The sequence below is a fragment of the Rattus norvegicus genome, chromosome 4 (genome assembly GCF_021556685.1).
Source record: "Rattus norvegicus strain SHRSP/BbbUtx chromosome 4, alternate assembly SHRSP_T2T, whole genome shotgun sequence".
Lineage (NCBI taxonomy): Eukaryota > Metazoa > Chordata > Mammalia > Rodentia > Muridae > Rattus > Rattus norvegicus.
The window spans coordinates 8,334,494-8,351,196 of record NC_141537.1 but is presented as its reverse complement, the minus strand read 5'-3'; the positions used below and the strand labels follow the sequence as shown (position 1 = coordinate 8,351,196).

The window sequence follows — 16,703 nt, the reverse complement described above, 5'->3', positions numbered from 1 at the left end:
AAATATGCATCCTATAACATTGATGTCACACACATGTACATGCACACACACACACACACACACACCCGAGGGGAGGGATGAGAACTAGCATGCCAGTAATGTCCAAGGCCGTGACATCACAGCCTGAATCCTGGTACCCTGTAAGAGAAGGCAAGCGAGTGAGTGAGTGATTGAGTGAGGGAGGGACTGACTGACTGACTGACTGACTGACTGACTGACTGACTGACCAGCCCTATGGTTGTGGGCGGGTGCACTTTCAGACTCGGTAGTTGAAGGCTTTCCACCAGAAAAGAGAAAGAGCGGCCATCTGATACCTGGGGCCAGGGAGAGCAACCAACCCCTGGGGACAGCTCAGCCTCCAGCAGGCACAAGAGTTGAGACAGCAGCAGAAGCAAGAGGGTATTGGAAAAGAGCTCCCCAGACAGCAAGCTAAAAATACATGCATCTAACCTGGGTCCTGCTTTTGCTGCAGGCAGCAGAGCAGTGAACCATTGGGTGGCTGAGCCAGCTGCTGTCCTAGGAGCTTTCTCCTAACTCCTGCACCCTGAATAGCCCTGGAGCTGAGCAGCTGCCAGTCGAAGGGGCTTCGTGAACAGATTCACATGTTCAAAACCCATTCCCACGTCCTGGAGAGTTTAGGAGAGTCTGGCAGGAAGTCAGAGACTATGGTGGCTTCCTTCCAGTGCTCTGGTGGCCTGCTTTTCAAGCTTGAGACTTGAGTAATATATACAGATTCCAGGAAGGCATTGTGGGGCTGCAGCTCAGTCGTGGAAATGAGGTTACAGGCCTTTAACCCAAATTCAATATTTTGCAAACTGGTGGCTTATGCCATGTGGTGATCTGGAAATGTGTACAAGAGTGATCAGTGGTGTCGGTCAGAATCAAGTGTTGCCAGGTTTTTGGTGTCTTGTTCAAAGAATCCAAGAAGCAAAAAGAAAGATGGAGTAGCCAAACCTTGATTGAAATGCTAGCATGCCAAGCAGGGACCGATTGCACACCCTGAAGAGGACACCACCATAACCTGGATTCTTTTCACTTTCCATGTTTACATGCACTTGTGTATATGAGTGTGTGTACACATGCATGTAGGGCCTGGGGTCGGTGTCAATTGTTCCTCCTTCTCCATTGAAGCAGAGACTTTCATTCAAAGCCAGAGTGTGCAGTATTGTTTATCTCCTCGTTCTGGGGACCCTTTGTGTCTCATCTGAGACAGGAATCATAGGCAGGACACCAAGCCCACAGGACCTTCATGTGGACTCCAGGGATCCAATATCTGGTCCTCAGTTCTGTGTAGCAAAAGTATCTTCCACACCTGTCAAATACCCATGTAGCCACCATGTGTCCCATCAAGAGGATCCTGGTAATGCACCTAGATGTGATGTTAGAGAGCCACGTCTTCTGGCTGCATTAGCCTCAGGACCCAGACAAACCTCATGTCATAAGAAAAGATTAGTTTCTTCTTGCACTCTAAACTAATGACCTGTTTTGTTTTTTCTCCTGTGATCTCTCTGCTCTTTGGACCCAGGCCCTGGCGTACCCACTGTTACTGTGCACAATACCACGGATAAGAGAAGTAAGTGTTGTTCCTCTTAAATCTTTCTGAGCTTCAGGAATGAAAACCAAGGTTTGTGAGGCAGTCTACCCCACCCCAGCTCAGGCCCCTCTGGGGGCCTGTTCTGGCTAAATAAAATGGTCATAAGGACCAATGTGACCCAGTTGAAGCTCTGGGTCCCTGAAAATATCAGGATCCAGAACAGCCTGTGAGCACTGAGGCTGGGTGGCCATTCCCTGGGTACCCCCCAGATCATGGCTGAAATCTTCTGGGTCAGCAGCCCATGACCCGCTGGATCTGAACGTTAGTCAGGAGGAGGCTTCGCTCTAGCCTCTTCTAAGGCCTGCTCTGAGAACAGGGCTTCATGGGTACTCAGAGGTCATCTGCCTGCAGGTCAGAGGGTCATGTCCATGATATGGAAGAATCATACTACAGGATGATTAAGACAGGGTTACATGGGCTAAACTATTAAGGTAAGGTTATTGCCAAAGTAATAAGAGTCACCTGAAGATCGTTAGAACCTTTGGGAAACCTGAGGGAGGGCCAGGATGGTGGCTATGACATAAGGGAGATGACGCAGCAAGGGCACAGAGGACATGGAGATCACTGCGAGTAGACAGTGGCAGGAACTCTTGCTGATGCTGTGGCCAAGCTAGGGAGATGGACATCAGTGTTAAGGATAAGGAGGTGGTCAGAAAGGCCAGGGGAATCAGAAGATTCTCACAAAATGGATCCAGCAGGAGGCTCACTGAGACTGCCAGGGCCCAAGGTCAAGACCCAGGTAAAAAGAGCTTGAAGAAATCTGAGTCAAATAGGTCTTCCAGAGCACGTGACTTCCGGAATTTTCAGCCTACAAAGGAACTTACAGGTTTTTACCAGACAGCACCTAGTGCAGGCTGCCACATGCACTGTGTTTGGGAAATCGGAATGCTAGATATGATGGATGATAAAGGAACTGTGCCCTTGGCCCCTGCTTTTCCCTGTCCCCAGGTGGCCCCATCTCTCCTCTGCCACCAAGAACCTCAGTTCTATATCCTGCCCTGGAATAAAATCAAACATACATGTAGCTTCAGGTCCAAACATTTGAAGCTGGGTAAAATAGATGCAGTTAAAGAGACAACACGTCAAATCGTGGGAGCAGTCTGCCAGGCCTGAGATGTGTTTAGAGATTCAGAATTCCAGCATGAGTAGTAAAGCCAGAAGTAAATAGGTGATAAGATTCTTTAAATGCAAAGGAAGTTGGTAGAATGTTCTCCCGGCATTCACGAAGCCCTGGCTTCAGTCCCCAGAACCTAAACTGGGTACGGTGGCACACACTTGTCACCCACACACTAGACAGGAGGAGCCATAATTTAAAGTTATCCTTTTCTACAGAGCAAACTCAAGGGCAGGGGATTGAGGCCAGCATGAACTCCATGAGGCCCTGTCTCAAAGAGAGAGATGGAGGGAGGGAGGGAGGGAGGGAGGGAGGGAGGGAGGGAGGGAGGGAGGGAGGGAGGGAAGGAAAAGTCTGAATGTTCTTGTTAGCATGGATGGGGGCAAGAGCTGAGAGGTGGCCGCGATGCTTGTGGGAGTTGACAGTCTTTCTGCCCCAGCCCACACCAGGAGCGGTGGGTTTAGAGTGAAGAGATCCTGCCCCCAGGCCTCAGCTCCAGCCTTACCTGGGGTTGTTCAAAGAGTCTGGGAGGTTTCAAGTCCTGGAGGTTCTTCGGTCCATGTCCCCTGCAATCTCTGGTGTAACTGCTTGTTGTCACCATCTACCAAGATGCTGCCCACCCCAACGGGCACACATCAGGGAAGAGACCTGGCTTTAGGGATGAGCTACAGCATCCAACACAAGTGGCCTCCGTGGATTCAACAACACAAGAAGTTGCTTCTGCTTAGCCCTTCCCTGATGTCGTCACTTAAGATCAGGCCACCGCCCTGAGTCTCTGAAGTGCCTTCCTTAAGAAAGCATGTGCAGGAGCAGGCCATGATGCTGCCGGCCTTTAATCCCATCCCAACCCAGGCAGAGGCCCGTGGATCTCGGAGAGTTCAAGGTCAACCTAACCTAATCTACATACTGAGTTCCAGAGCAGCCAGACCTACATAATAAAGAGACCGTGTCCCCTCTCCCTTCAAAAAACAAAAACAAAACAAAACCCTGCTAGAAGCCAAGTGTGGTGGTGAATGAACATCTTTAATCCCAGCACTCAGGAGGCAGAGGCAGGCCAGGTCTACAGGAAGGGAGAGTCCCAGGACAACCAGAAATACAAGAAAAACCTTATCTAGAAAATAAGAGAAGGGAGGAGAAAGAGAAGAGGAAGGGGGAGGGGGAGAAGGAAGAGGAAGAGGAAGGGAATGAGGAAGGGAGGGGGCAAAAGAAGGGGGAGGAGGGAGAGGAGGAGGAAGGAATGAGGAAGGGGAGAGAAGGAGGAGGAGAATGAGGAGGGGAAGGGGGAAGGAGAGAGGAGAAGAGGAGGAAGAGAATGAGGAAGGGGAGGGGAGAAGGGGGAAGAGGAGGAAGGGAATGAGGAAGGGGGGAGAGAAGGAGGAAACACTGTTGATTGTATTAAGTATTTGCTGAAATGTTGAAGGGGAAGAGGATGAGAAAGAGGAGAATGAGGAGGGGGAGAGGAAGAGGAGGGAGAGAGGAGAGGAGGAAGAGAATGAGGAAGAGAGGGGGTGGGAGAAGGGGGAGGAGGAGGAAGCAGTGCTGCTTGTATTAAGTATTTGCTGACATTTACGAGTTCGTGGGTAACTCCCTGATATTCTTTGAAGCACTCTCCCTCCTCACAGTCTGATGTTCTGCTGCAACCTGAGCGAAATAAGTGCTGTGGCTGCATAGCCTCGCCATGCCCCCTGCCTGGCTGAGCCACACACTGCACTAGTTACCTGAGACACCAGCCACTTCACCTGTGTGTGGCATCATCTGTGTCTACTTCCCCTTAGAGTCCACCTTAGTGACCTCACCTAAACACTGATCCTCTTTGCAATTAAGGCCACCTTACAGGTACCAAGAGTTAGGCTTCCTTGCCTAGCAACCGCAAGGCCCTGGGTTCGGTCCCCAGCCCCGAAAAAAAAAAAAGACAAAAAAAAAAAAAAAAAAAAAGAGTTAGGCTTCAACCCACCCACGTAAGACAACACAACACCTTCTCTGTGCAGCCCAGTTCCTACGCTGTTGGATGCTCCTAGACATGAAAACCACCCTACAGGAGTCCAGGAAAGAGAGCTTGTGGGCTGAGTGTGTGTGGTGTCACCAGTCTGTGCCAGTTGCACTGGCTAGAACCCTGTCAGGGGATGCTCTGGCATTCTGTAACTCACAACCATCTCTAACTCCATTTTCAGGGGATTCGGCGCCCTCTTCTGGCCTCTATGGGCACTGTACACATGTGGTGTACAGGCATACATGCAGACAGAACCCTCATACACATAAAAGAAAAATAAATAAATCTTCCTTCTTAAAACAAGTTTAAATCCAATCTGGGCTGTATTACAAGACCTTGTCTTTTAAAAAATGCAAACTGGTGGATGACAAGCACTATCTGTGTCTTGTCACAGGGTCCTCTTTCCTCCCTCCATGAGGGCAATGAGACAGGCAGGGTCTGCTCCATTTCACTGAGGAACTTGAGGAGGAGTTTGCAAAGAATCCTGCCAGCTAAGAAGTCATTTCTCCTAGAAGCTGCCTGTTCAGGAGCAAATAGTTCAATGGGAGAAGAAAGGAAGGAAAAGAGAACCAGAGGGCAGGGAGAAGGGAGGGGAGACTCAGAGACAGCCCCTAGCAAGCCACAGCAAACACTCCAGGGAACTCTCACGGCTTAGTGTAAAGTTTACATGTCTGAATGTAGTCTATTGAATGCATCAGTCTCAGGCACACAAAATGCAAATGGCTTACAAATAATTGTCTGAGTGATAGCCCAGAGCCCTGGCCCCAAGTGCCAGCCTGCCATCCATTCTATCAGATTCACCTGCAAGAGAAAACTGAGCCATGGGCCCCATCAAGTTTCAGAGCCAGCGCTGTGTCTAGTCTCCAGGTATCTGTGGGAGAGTGACTTTCTCCTAGCATGTGGAACTTGTAATGTGGCTGCTGCTGCTACAGCAAGCCACAGCCCAGCAAAACAGCACTTAAAAGGATAACCTTGAAAGTAATGCCCTGTGCTTGTCTCTTGTCTGTCAAACTAGTAACTTCTGGGTAAGGCCACACATAACTACTAGCCCTGGTCCCCTGGGCCAGGTCATAGCATCTTGTCCATGCCATGGTCACAGCCTCTTGGCAGTCTTTGTGCTGAGTGAACGATCTGCAGCACACCATGGATGTATGCCTCAGACAGGCAGAAAAACCCAGCCTTAGGGCTAGGTAGGGCTCAGATCAGTCACTTCCTTCCCCAAATTCCCAGAACACAGAACAGAAGAAGTGGAAGGTGAGGACCCGTGGGTGAGGATGTCCTCTGACCTCCACACATGAACTATGGTATGCACATACCCATGCTTATAGATGAACATATGGAGAGAGAAAAGGACAGTCATGAAAAATAATTATGATTAATAATAATGATGATGATGATGATGATGATAATGATAATAATAATAATAATAATAATAATAATAATAATAATAATAGCAGCAGCTCCAGGAGCAGTGTAAAGATGTGCATGAAACAGACTAGCACACAGACGACCTCACCAGCCTGGGTTCTATACAGTGAGGACCTACAGAAGCCCACAGAGAGCCACGTAGCAGCTGGATGCTCTGCTCACCCTCCAGATCATCTAGCTGGCGTCCTGTGGTCAGGGCCCCGCAGCCAGCAGCTTTGCAGCATGTGTCATGGACCATGTCCACCTGTGTGCATTCCTGGACTTCTCAGCAACAGTTAGGAGAATGGAGGCATGAACCTAGGTGGATTTCCCCAGTGCCCTAGGGGCAGGCTGCATTTCCGGTCAAATCAGTGTGATTCGTCAGAGTACTTTTCCTTTACAGGCCAGGAAAGTGTCCCCAACCCAAAACTCTAAAATCCAAACACTCCAAGGTCGAGGACTTGTTGAATCTGAACATGTTGGCATGTGATCGGCTGCAGTCACAGTATGGGGCCACTGGTAATACATCTGAAGTTGCCTTCAGGCCAAGTGGTTACCACGTCCACGAAACAAAAAGGAATCTAGTGTTCAGACTTGCGTCTCATGCCCAGAAATACTTTGGAACATGCAGAGGCCCTAAAATATAAAAGAAGAAATCTGACGCTTCCTTGTCCCTGCCCCACACTCCAGTGGTCTAGTTCCATAGCTGCTGTCTGCTTAGCGGAAGGGACCCAGGACCTCAGACCCTCATCACTGAGGAAAAGAGTAGCCTGGGAGACACCTTTGGCAATCTCTCTGCACGCCATCAGCTGAGGGAAGTTGAGTCCTTGGCTCCTGCACCTTCTACTGCTAGGCCAGGGTGTACAAAGCCCACTGGACTCCTTCCCTGTTGAGCATTCACCTCTGAGTTGCCCTAGAGCTTCTTTGAGGAAAGTCGCAGTCCAGAGCATTCAGAGGGGCAGAGTACAGATCATCAGGAGCAAGGACAGGTGGGTGTAAGCAAACTGCACGGTGCCTTCCCTTGAGCAGCCTGTGTGTCAGGAGCACAGTAAGGGGGCGGGCCCATCAGGAGGGCTATGATTGGATGACAGTGGGGCTCATCAATCTGTTTTAACCCAGCCCTGTTAGGAAAGTTGGAATTACTGTTACAGAGAGCTTGGTCCTCCCTAGCCTAGCCTCCCTGAGGATACTTGACTCTTCCCCCTTTAGAAAATCCTATCTCCAAACAGAACCTGTGGTGTGCTCACAGATGTGATGCTGAATAATTTAAAAGCTGCATCCTTAAGAATGTCATTATTGTGAGCACCAAAGGCCATTCATGTGTCTGTCACCATGTGGAGATGGAGAGAACAGCAGCAAAGCCACATCTGTCTGCCCCTGGTTCTAGTGTTCACATAGATGGCGGCACAAGACTATGGGCCCACGTGGGAAAGAGCTGGGATTACACTGTCCACACACCATGTCACATCTTCTGAGAGAAGATGAATGGGCTGAGGACATCACATGAGCCATGTGTGTGGACACCCACTCCTGCCTACCCATCCTGAAAGCCAGGTCAGGAGCCTCGTTAGGCTTCCCAGCTTCACGACTCAATCCCACAAAGACATCTTTCCTCCTTCCCCACATTTGATGCAGTCTATTTGGAGTTTGGTTGGTTGATTGGGGGGACATTCGTTGTTGTATTTGTTTGTTGCACATGCTTCTAAAAAATGTCCTACTCCCCCAGCCCTGCCAATTGTTTTTTTATAAAGGTTAGACCCATCCCAGCTGACATCTGGCAGTTGTCTCACTGTTCCTCTGAGCATACTGAGGCCATACCCACCTTCCCTACCCAGTATCGAGTACCACCCACTAGGCACAAACCACTCAAGAATGTGGAATACAGTTTTAAAGTGTCACTTGTCAGACTCCCCTCCAAGGAGACTTCTGGGCAATAGGGATAGGAAGGTCATATGGTAAAGAGGGCCCAAGGTCACTGCTAGTAAGGGGAGAGAGGGCAGGGAGGAGAGGAGGGGGTTTAAGAGCCACCTTGTGTGCTGGGGACCTGCTCAGTCCTGCTTGCCTATCATGCACAGAACTCTGAGTTTGGTCCTATCACCAGCATAGCATTATACTAGAAAGTCCAGCACACAGGGGGGTAGGGGCAGGAAGATCAAAAGTTCAAGGCTATTTTCAAGTTTATAGCAAGTTGAGGCTAGCCTGAGTTACTCGGGACCCCGTCTCTAAACAATGAAACAGAACCACCTTGCCCCTTAAAGTCCATGCTGACCATGGAAGAGGGTCGTGCGGATTTTCTGTAGCCCTTGGCTCTCAGAAACCTGGCCCCAGCAGAGCAGGGTGATGGCCTGCAGTAGATCTCCTTTGGCACAGAAGTGACCAGCCAAGTGGACACTCGACTGCCATGGCACCTGTCCCGAGACAGTGCCAGACACTTCCAGGCTGTGGTTACAGGATGAAGCCTGCTCTCGGGAAGCTGAGCCAGGTCTCAGTTGAGAGCCTGTCCAGTCACAGCCATGGAGAACTCTGATAGCAGGACATGTGTACAATGCACAAACACAGAGGCGGGCATCCCCTCTGTCTCCTGGTGCCTGATTTAGCCCAGCTCTTACAGCACACAGAGCAAGTTTGTATCTAATAGCTACAGTTTTCAAATATCTAAGGAGCGATTTGGTGGCCAGGAGAAAAAAGACAGCCAGGGGTGATGGTGCACTCCTTTAATCCCAGGCCTGGAGTCAAGGACAGAGGCAGGTGGATCTCTATGAGTTTAGGCCAGTGTGGTCTACATAGTGAGTTCCAGGCCAGGCAAGACTACTTGCTTAGAGACATCCCATTTAGATGTAAACTGATTTGTTAGATCAGTGGTTCTCAACCTTCTCAATGCTATAATACAGTTTCTCATGTTGTGGTGACCCCCAACCATAAAATTTTCATTGCTACTTCATAACTGTAATTTTCCACTGTTATGAATTGTAGTGTACATATCTGATACACAAGATATCTGATACATGACTTCTGTGAAAGGCCATTTGACCCACAGGTTGAGAACCACTGTCTTATGGTTCCCTCATATGTTTGAGTTGTTTTCTGAGAGCTTTTCCTGAAGAGAGAGCTGCATGGGGCTGGGGTGTGCCTCAGTGGGAGAACTTTGCCTAGCCTGCACACAGCCCTGGGTTCCAACCTAGGCACCAAACACAAAACCTGGGCCAACGATATTTTCACTGGGACACTCATGCCGTGATCCTGTGGAATCTGAGTTCACTCCTACTCTCATCTCTTCCAATGGATTTAAAACGCTTCTTCTTTAGCAGTCAAATCTTTGCATCCTTCCTTTTACCGTGTAAACTAATGCTGGCATTTGCCCCGCCCCCTTCCAGCCCAGCACAGTCTATGCCAAGGTCCTACAGGCATGAAATCATCTGAAGCGTTTTACAGTCCCTGTGTCTATAAGGTCACACTGAACTGTCACATGCCCACAGAAAGCAGCAGAACACACCACATACTGCCACCACCATTCGGTATAAGAGGGGTGATCTCCTCCAGCAGTGCAGCTGTGGTGTATGAATGGGCACCCCTTCCTAATCCCTGAACAGTGGTGAGAGGGTGTGCACATTCTCCTGCTTCTGTGTTAACTGGGCCCTCTAGGTTTTGAGGGTATCCTAAAACATTGGAATAGACAGATGAGAAGAGCTATAATAACTCCACTGCTTATTTTTATTTTGTTGTCTGTGTGGATGCGTGTGTGTGCATGCATGCATTTATTCTGCATATGAATCCGCACCTCACTTGGATGCTTGGTGCCTTCAGAGGCCAGAAGAGGGCACTGGATCACTGGCTCCGCTGGAGTAGGAGTTATACTTGTGAGCCCTGTGTGGGTGCTGAGAATCCTCTGGAAGAGCAGCCACTGCTCTTAACCTTTGAGCCATCTCTCCAGCTCCCTCTATTTTTTTTTAACTCCTTCCAGGTTATACACCAAAACAATGGCAGTTGTTATCTAAGGATAACAATCAGAGGTGTATTTATTTCAAGCTTAGTCGGGTCCATTGGCTGCTTTGTTGGCCAAAGGGCTAGACACCTTCTATGTTGGCAGGGAGTCCTTGCCCATCACCATGAATTGTCTAGGTTAACCCAGACTTGGTGGCTCCAAGTCCTCAGTGTGGAGCCCACCGGCTGGCAAGGGGGCCAAGAAGAGATAAGGCACTCAGAAGTCTGTTATCCTGTGTGTGAAGTCTTGATGGGAAATGGTGTGGGAACAAACACGCTGGCCAGAGACCTCCAAATCAACGCCACAAAACCTTCTGTTGGCTGTGAAAAGTCTTCTGAACCACAGAGGTGCACATGGCAACCTTCTGGGAAGGGGAAATGGCCAGCTTTGTGTGAGGTCTTAGCATAGAATCTTAGCTAGACAAATTGGCACATAACATACACCAAATGGAGAATAAGCCAGGTGATGGTACTCATACCCTCAGGGATGCCTACAGAGAGAGTCAGGAGAGACCTCACTTCCTGCAAACACCTCTCAGAGGGCATGGAGCACCAGCAGCTGACCAGTGTGCCAAACACAGTATCACCCTCCATGAACATAGTACCCCTAGTTGTTAGACACACACAGCCCTCATCATGATGTCCAGCATGCTGCTGGAGTCTGGAGATAAGACCACTCATCTGACCCTGCCTTCTAGATGCTCAGTGTCTAGCCAGAGAATCGAGGAGAGGAGATATGGCCCAAAAGAACAATCACCCTGCACCACAAACTGTCAAGCTGGATGTAACAAGGAAAAAGGACTCAGAGTAAAGAGAGGTCTAACTGAGATGTCTTTATACTTCTGGGTCTGTTCTTTGAGTTAACCGAGGGATGTAGCCCCACAGTTGATGGATGGTCTCTGCCACAAAGAGCAAGCACAAGGAAGAATAATGCATGGGAAAGCAATAAAAAAAAAGCCAGTGGGGGAGGAAACGGTACTGCCTGACCATCGGATGCCCACACAGCACAGAGCTACTAGAGAACAGTGTGGACATCTGTTCACACAGCCTGGAGTGTCAAACGTCCACAGGAAAGAAACCGAACCTAAGGGCCAGGAAGCCCTTTCCCCTCTAGGTCAGTTGCTTATGGTTTCCACTGCAATTTGCCCATAATTTCCAATGACTCGGCAGAGCCAGCGATTGCTCCAAGCCCCAGAGCCACATGGGAACAGCCTGCAGGCCACACAGCCAGGGGAGTGGCTTCCTGAGTCGGCATTTGTCTCTGTGGGCTCTCTGTGTCCAGATCTGATAACAGCTAATTCCACCAAATATTAGAGGGGCTCACATTTAATTAAGGAGTGGACATGTGTGTGCTGCAGCCTGGAGGTCCCTGCTGCCCCGAAGTCAAAAGCAGAGTCCTCAGGGAACATACCGATCTTTTCTTATATCTCCTCTGAGCTCCTGCCCTCTTTGAATGCAATTAGGGGAACAAATAAACTAGCTTAACTCAACTCCCCTGTGAGACCGCCAGTTCTCTGCTGATAAACCCAGTTGTGTGGGCAATCATTAAATGAGAAATCTAATATTTAACTAAATTTAATAGTCTGTTGCTTTGGTGCTCTTCTGCAGAAGGTGGGATTTCAATAGAGAGGAGCAAGCTATTCAAAGGCAGCCTGAATAGTCGCTGAGCGATTAGAAGTTGCTACGCCCCACACAAGGCCAGACTGACAGGGCTAGATGTGGGTGATGGGCATTTAGCTAGCTCTGCACTCGCTCTAGGAAAGCCTGGCTGGGTGGGCAACCACGCATATTTGTGATTCCCAGTTTGATCCGCTCCCTCCAGAATAGCGTGTAAGATTGCAGAGCGGCATTTAGAGCCAGCTCATGTGAATTACATTCAAGGAGAGTTGAGCCAATTGCAAGAGGCTCCGGGCACCGACCCACTCACACAGAGGAAGTTCCATAGGGCCCTGGTGGCACAAGCTGAGTGAGGTCGATGCACTCCTCTTTGCCGATTGCGCTGATACCCCTGAGCTCCCACGTTTGCAGCCATGTCACCTCCATCCGCTGAACACAGCCAGGTCCCTTCCCCACGCTGCACTTAGAACAATCACACACTCAGGCAGCGTGCTAACCATGGAAGGTTCCTCCCTGGTTGTCTTAGCTGGAACTGTGATGAAATGCCGTGACCAAAAGCAGCTCGGGGAGGAGAGGGCTTATTTCATCTTATAGCTCATCTACGTTAGCCCAGGCAGGAACCTGCAGGGAAAGACTGAGGCAGAGGCCAGGGGCCGGGGGGTGCTTACTGGCTTGCTCCTCACGAAGTACTCAGCCTACTTTCTACAGAACCCAGTACCACCAGCCAAGGGATGGCACCACCCACAAGGAGTTGGGCCCTCCCATACCAATGATCGATCACGAAAATGCACTGCGGACCTACAGAAGGCCAGTTTTATAAAGGCATTCTCTCAACTGAGGCTCCCTATTCCCACGTGATGCTGACTTGTATCAAGTTGCCATAAACCCAGACAGCACAAGGGTTATATGGGACCTCCATGAGCTGAAGCGTTGAGATGACATCTGAAGTTAGGATTCTTACACTAAGCTTGGATCTGGGACTATCAGTGAACCAAGTCAGAATCCCAGCATTCACCGAACGTTAGCTTCCATGTGCAATTAGTCTTTCAAGTGCCAAAGACTCTACGATCAATTTGTTGGATATTTGTTTTCCATTGTATTGTTGAAGTCACACATGGGACAGGGAATGGTTAACAGCCACCCCTCGGTTTTCTCAAATACCTCACAGAGCATTGGATTCCTGAAACCCCTGGAGTGCCTCTCAGTCCTGATCCATCTGTGACTGTCTTGGGAGGATAGCAAAAGGACACACAGGGAACCAGGGGTTGGAGGAGCTTCAGGCAGGAGCCAGGTTGGCTAATGTCTAAGTGAAAGCTGGAGCTGGATGACCATGTGTAACCATGGCAACTAAGTTGGTAGCTTGCCAATCATTTTCAGCTGCTTATCAGCGCATCACAGGCACAGGATCTCCCCCACCCCACCCTTCCAGAAGTACACCATCCCCGCTCCCACAGATGGTGGAGATCCTGGAGTCACACAATGCTGCGTTACCCACAGCAGCCATGGGTTAACCTCTGATGCCTTCAAGAAACATGACTGTGTGATGGTTTTGTTTTCAAGGGCTCATGAAAGACCCTAGCATTCTTCATAGCACCATGACTTTAAAACATTTTCCAATCCTAGCCTTCCAGGGAATTGGACAAGCTAAAGGCAGAGTCCCTTGAAAACAGTTCGCTTTTCCAACCCTATATGAAACCTTAAAGAAAGAAAAGGAAGTCCTGTGTATTTATTATTTATGAGATGATGAAATGGGGTCGCACAGCCATTTCAGCAGGTGAGCAAAATGGGCTTCCTCCCTTCCAGCGAACCAATTTCTGAGGTGGTATTTGTGTGTCGTAACCTGAAAATGAAGAACCATGCAGAGAAGCCACAACACAGTCACCCTAAGCACCTGCACGAGGGAGGGTAGGCCCTTGAAGTGCAAAACATTGCTCTTGGGACATTGCTATCTGTGACCATGGTCACCAACTCCAATCTCTAAAGACCAGATAACTTATAGGTTAAAGTAAGAAATCTGGGGATGGTGGTGAGGCTACAGTCTGGTGTCCTCTCTGCTGACGTTGACTTGTCATTGTGGCTCTCTCCTCCTCCAGATAAGTGGTATTGCTTTTCTTGAACCCAACAGACTTATAATGGATCACACCAGCGCCACACTGAAAACAGACGTGTATGGCAAAGGAGGTAGACAGATGGGGCGTAGAGATCTCTGACAAGCCCGTGTTCCTGATTTGATTTTAGGGCCCCAGGTCTTGAATGAGCTGTTGATATCTCCTCTTATCGATCTGTACAGCAGCAAGCAACCCACAGAGCTGCTTCTGGGAAGCAGTGTAGGAGGCCTGTGAGGACTCCCAAGCCCATCTAGACCCCAGAATCCAACGTGTTCTTTCCCCATTTCTAGGAATGTTTGACTTGGAAGCAAATGAGCAAGTGCAGAAAGCCATCAACGATCGGCAGATGCCTAAAATTGAATACCGGAAAATTGAAGTGGAAGATTACAGTAAGTTCTGCTTTTCTGCCCTTTGAAAGGTCAACCGTGGAGGCTCCAGCTCTACCCAGTGCCTCCCTACCTGGTAACCACCCTACCTCAGCTCACTATGCCCAACCTCAAGATGATCCGGTGACAGCAAAAAACAGAGTTCATGATTCCTCTCCTGTAGAGGGCAGGACAGAACCTCTCTTCTGATCACCATGTATGGGAGAACACCTCTGTCCTCTGTACTGTGCTGTCTTCCATGCCCAGTATCCTACCTCTGTGCTTGCTGTGGGCTGATGGGAAGTGTCCTTGTAACTGGAGAAATGTATCCTGAGGGTGTCAGCACTGTCCGAGGCTCCCTGACACTGACCTCCTCCTGCCTCTCTTCTTTCACACTCCAGCCACTGCCTCAGTTCAGGACGGCTGCCTCTGCACCAGACCGAGATCCAGCCTGTTTGCTGAAACGGGCTTGCAGCAGCTAGGAAGTTACCAAAACCTCATGTGCAACCCAGTTCAATGTGGCTGACCCTGGCATCGTAGCTGCCCACTGTCCTTAACCTTAGAAAAAGTCCAGTGTCCAGGAAGCCTCATCTCCTTTCTTCTCCTGTCTAGGTTCTCTAGCAAATGGGCACAGCATTGCTTAGTTCTTAGATCCCCAGAGTTCAGAGGTACCTAACATCCTGCATTCATATCCCTCTTGGCATCATTTCTGCAGTCATGGGCAGGCTTCAGTTCCTGGGAGGACTCTGTCTGATCCATAGTCACTGGAAAAGCTCTGTTTCCAGAGGCAAGGGTGGCCAGGCTTAGGGAAAGCAGACAAGACTCACTGGCTGTATGCCTTATGAGTGCCTTCTAGAGCCATCTCCAAGATTCCTGCATCTGCTGTGCTTGTAGGTAGTCTGGGCACTGGACTGTTGGCATGTATATATACCCTTCTGCTCTGCAGCCTAGAGATGATGCAGCCACCTGCAGGCTGTGCACTTCCAGGAGCAGGAAGCAAGGACCCCCCAAGTGGCACAGTGGGACCACACAGTAGGACCACACAGTGAACACAGTGGGACAATTCATTTACAACAGAAAGCAAATGGTGTGGGTGTTCAGAGAACAGAGAATGAGCCAAGTTGTGTAGGAAGGGTGCCTGCACGGAATCATGGGTTATAAACTGTCCCTTCTGTGGGCCTGGGGTTGACTTAGACATCAGAGCACCATCCAGAACACAGCTTAGGCAAGAATGAGCATGCTTTAGGGAGGCCACTGTGGACTCCCCTCTCACAGGACCTAAGTGAGACAGGACGCAACAGCAATGCACCAACACATATGATCCACCCCAGACACTCTCCAAAGCACCCCAGGTCCCTATCAAATTATGTGCGATCGCACTATGTCCACATATGCTTGTGTTGTCCCTGATGGCCAGCTCCATCCACCTCTGGAGTCAGTCACATGTGGAAACAGGCTGGGCTGTGAGTTCACCTCCCTCCAACCCACCCCAGATCAGAGGCCTCCTCTTGTCACTGCTCTGAGAAGGGACCAAGGGAAGAAATGAAGGAGGGTCTCGGGAGAGAGAAGAGTTTTAAAAATTGTTGCCTGAGAACGTCACAATCTACTCTGACCAAGAACTGCGTTTATGCTCTGAATATTGTCTCCAACATGCCACGGTGCCCTGCTGAAACATGTCCGTGCTCTAGGCTTTTGCAGCCGGGTGCCAGGGTGACTCACCTCCCTGTGAGGGTTCCTGTTCTTTGCAGCTCCCAAAACCCCCAACTCCTCATTACTCTGCCTACTGCTGTCACCCCATCTCCTTCACCTTCCTTAGGAAAGCCACAAAGGGCCCACAGGACATCACTAACACCCAGCCCTGCTCCCAGGCCTCCCCAGCACTGTAACAGGAGAGGGAACCAGGGAAGGCCACCATATCTGCCAAGGCAGGACGCTGGGAAGCCAGCCTTTGGAGCAAATGTTGACCCCTTCTGGAGACCCGTTGACAGTTTTGATTTTTATTTGTGCTGCTAGACAAGCCTTCTGAGAAAGTAGGTGGTGGTCAGAACAGCTCTCTCAGTGCATTCTTTAGACTTGCAGCTTCTTCTCAAGGTCCACCCTGCAGTGTAACCACATCATGCATTGTAGATATCTCTGTGATACCCTGCAATGCCTGCCTCTCTGCCAGTCCCTGGGCCACAGATTCAATTTGCAAGCCATTAGCAATCGGGCTGGGTCAATAATGAAAGGTTGTTTCAGAGCCGGCTGCCAGGGCTGGGGTGAGTCTTCAGAGGGCTGGGGGGACTGGGGTGAGTCTTCAGAGGGCTGCCAGGGCTGGGGTGAGTCTTCAGAGGGCTGCCAGGGCTGGGGTGAGTCTTCAGAGGGCTGCCAGGGCTGGGGTGAGTCTTCAGAGGGCTGGGGGGACTGGGGTGAGTCTTCAGAGGGCTGGGGGGACTGGGGTGAGTCTTCAGAGGGCTGCCAGGGCTGGGGTGAGTCTTCAGAGGGCTGGGGGGACTGGGGTGAGTCTTCAGAGGGCTGCCAGGGCTGG

General features: G+C 50.0%; 1 protein-coding gene across 6 annotated transcripts in view; it reads left to right on the top strand.

The window, feature by feature from the left end:
* The window catches only part of Dpp6 (dipeptidyl peptidase like 6), a 906,096-nt gene that overhangs the window by 875,512 nt on the left and 13,881 nt on the right, over positions 1 to 16,703 (top strand). For all 6 annotated transcript variants that reach the window (XM_087656307.1, XM_087656309.1, XM_087656310.1 and 3 more), the window contains 2 exon segments: positions 1,526 to 1,573; positions 14,102 to 14,200. In XM_087656307.1, the coding sequence (XP_087512433.1) occupies positions 1,526 to 1,573; positions 14,102 to 14,200 (147 nt within the window).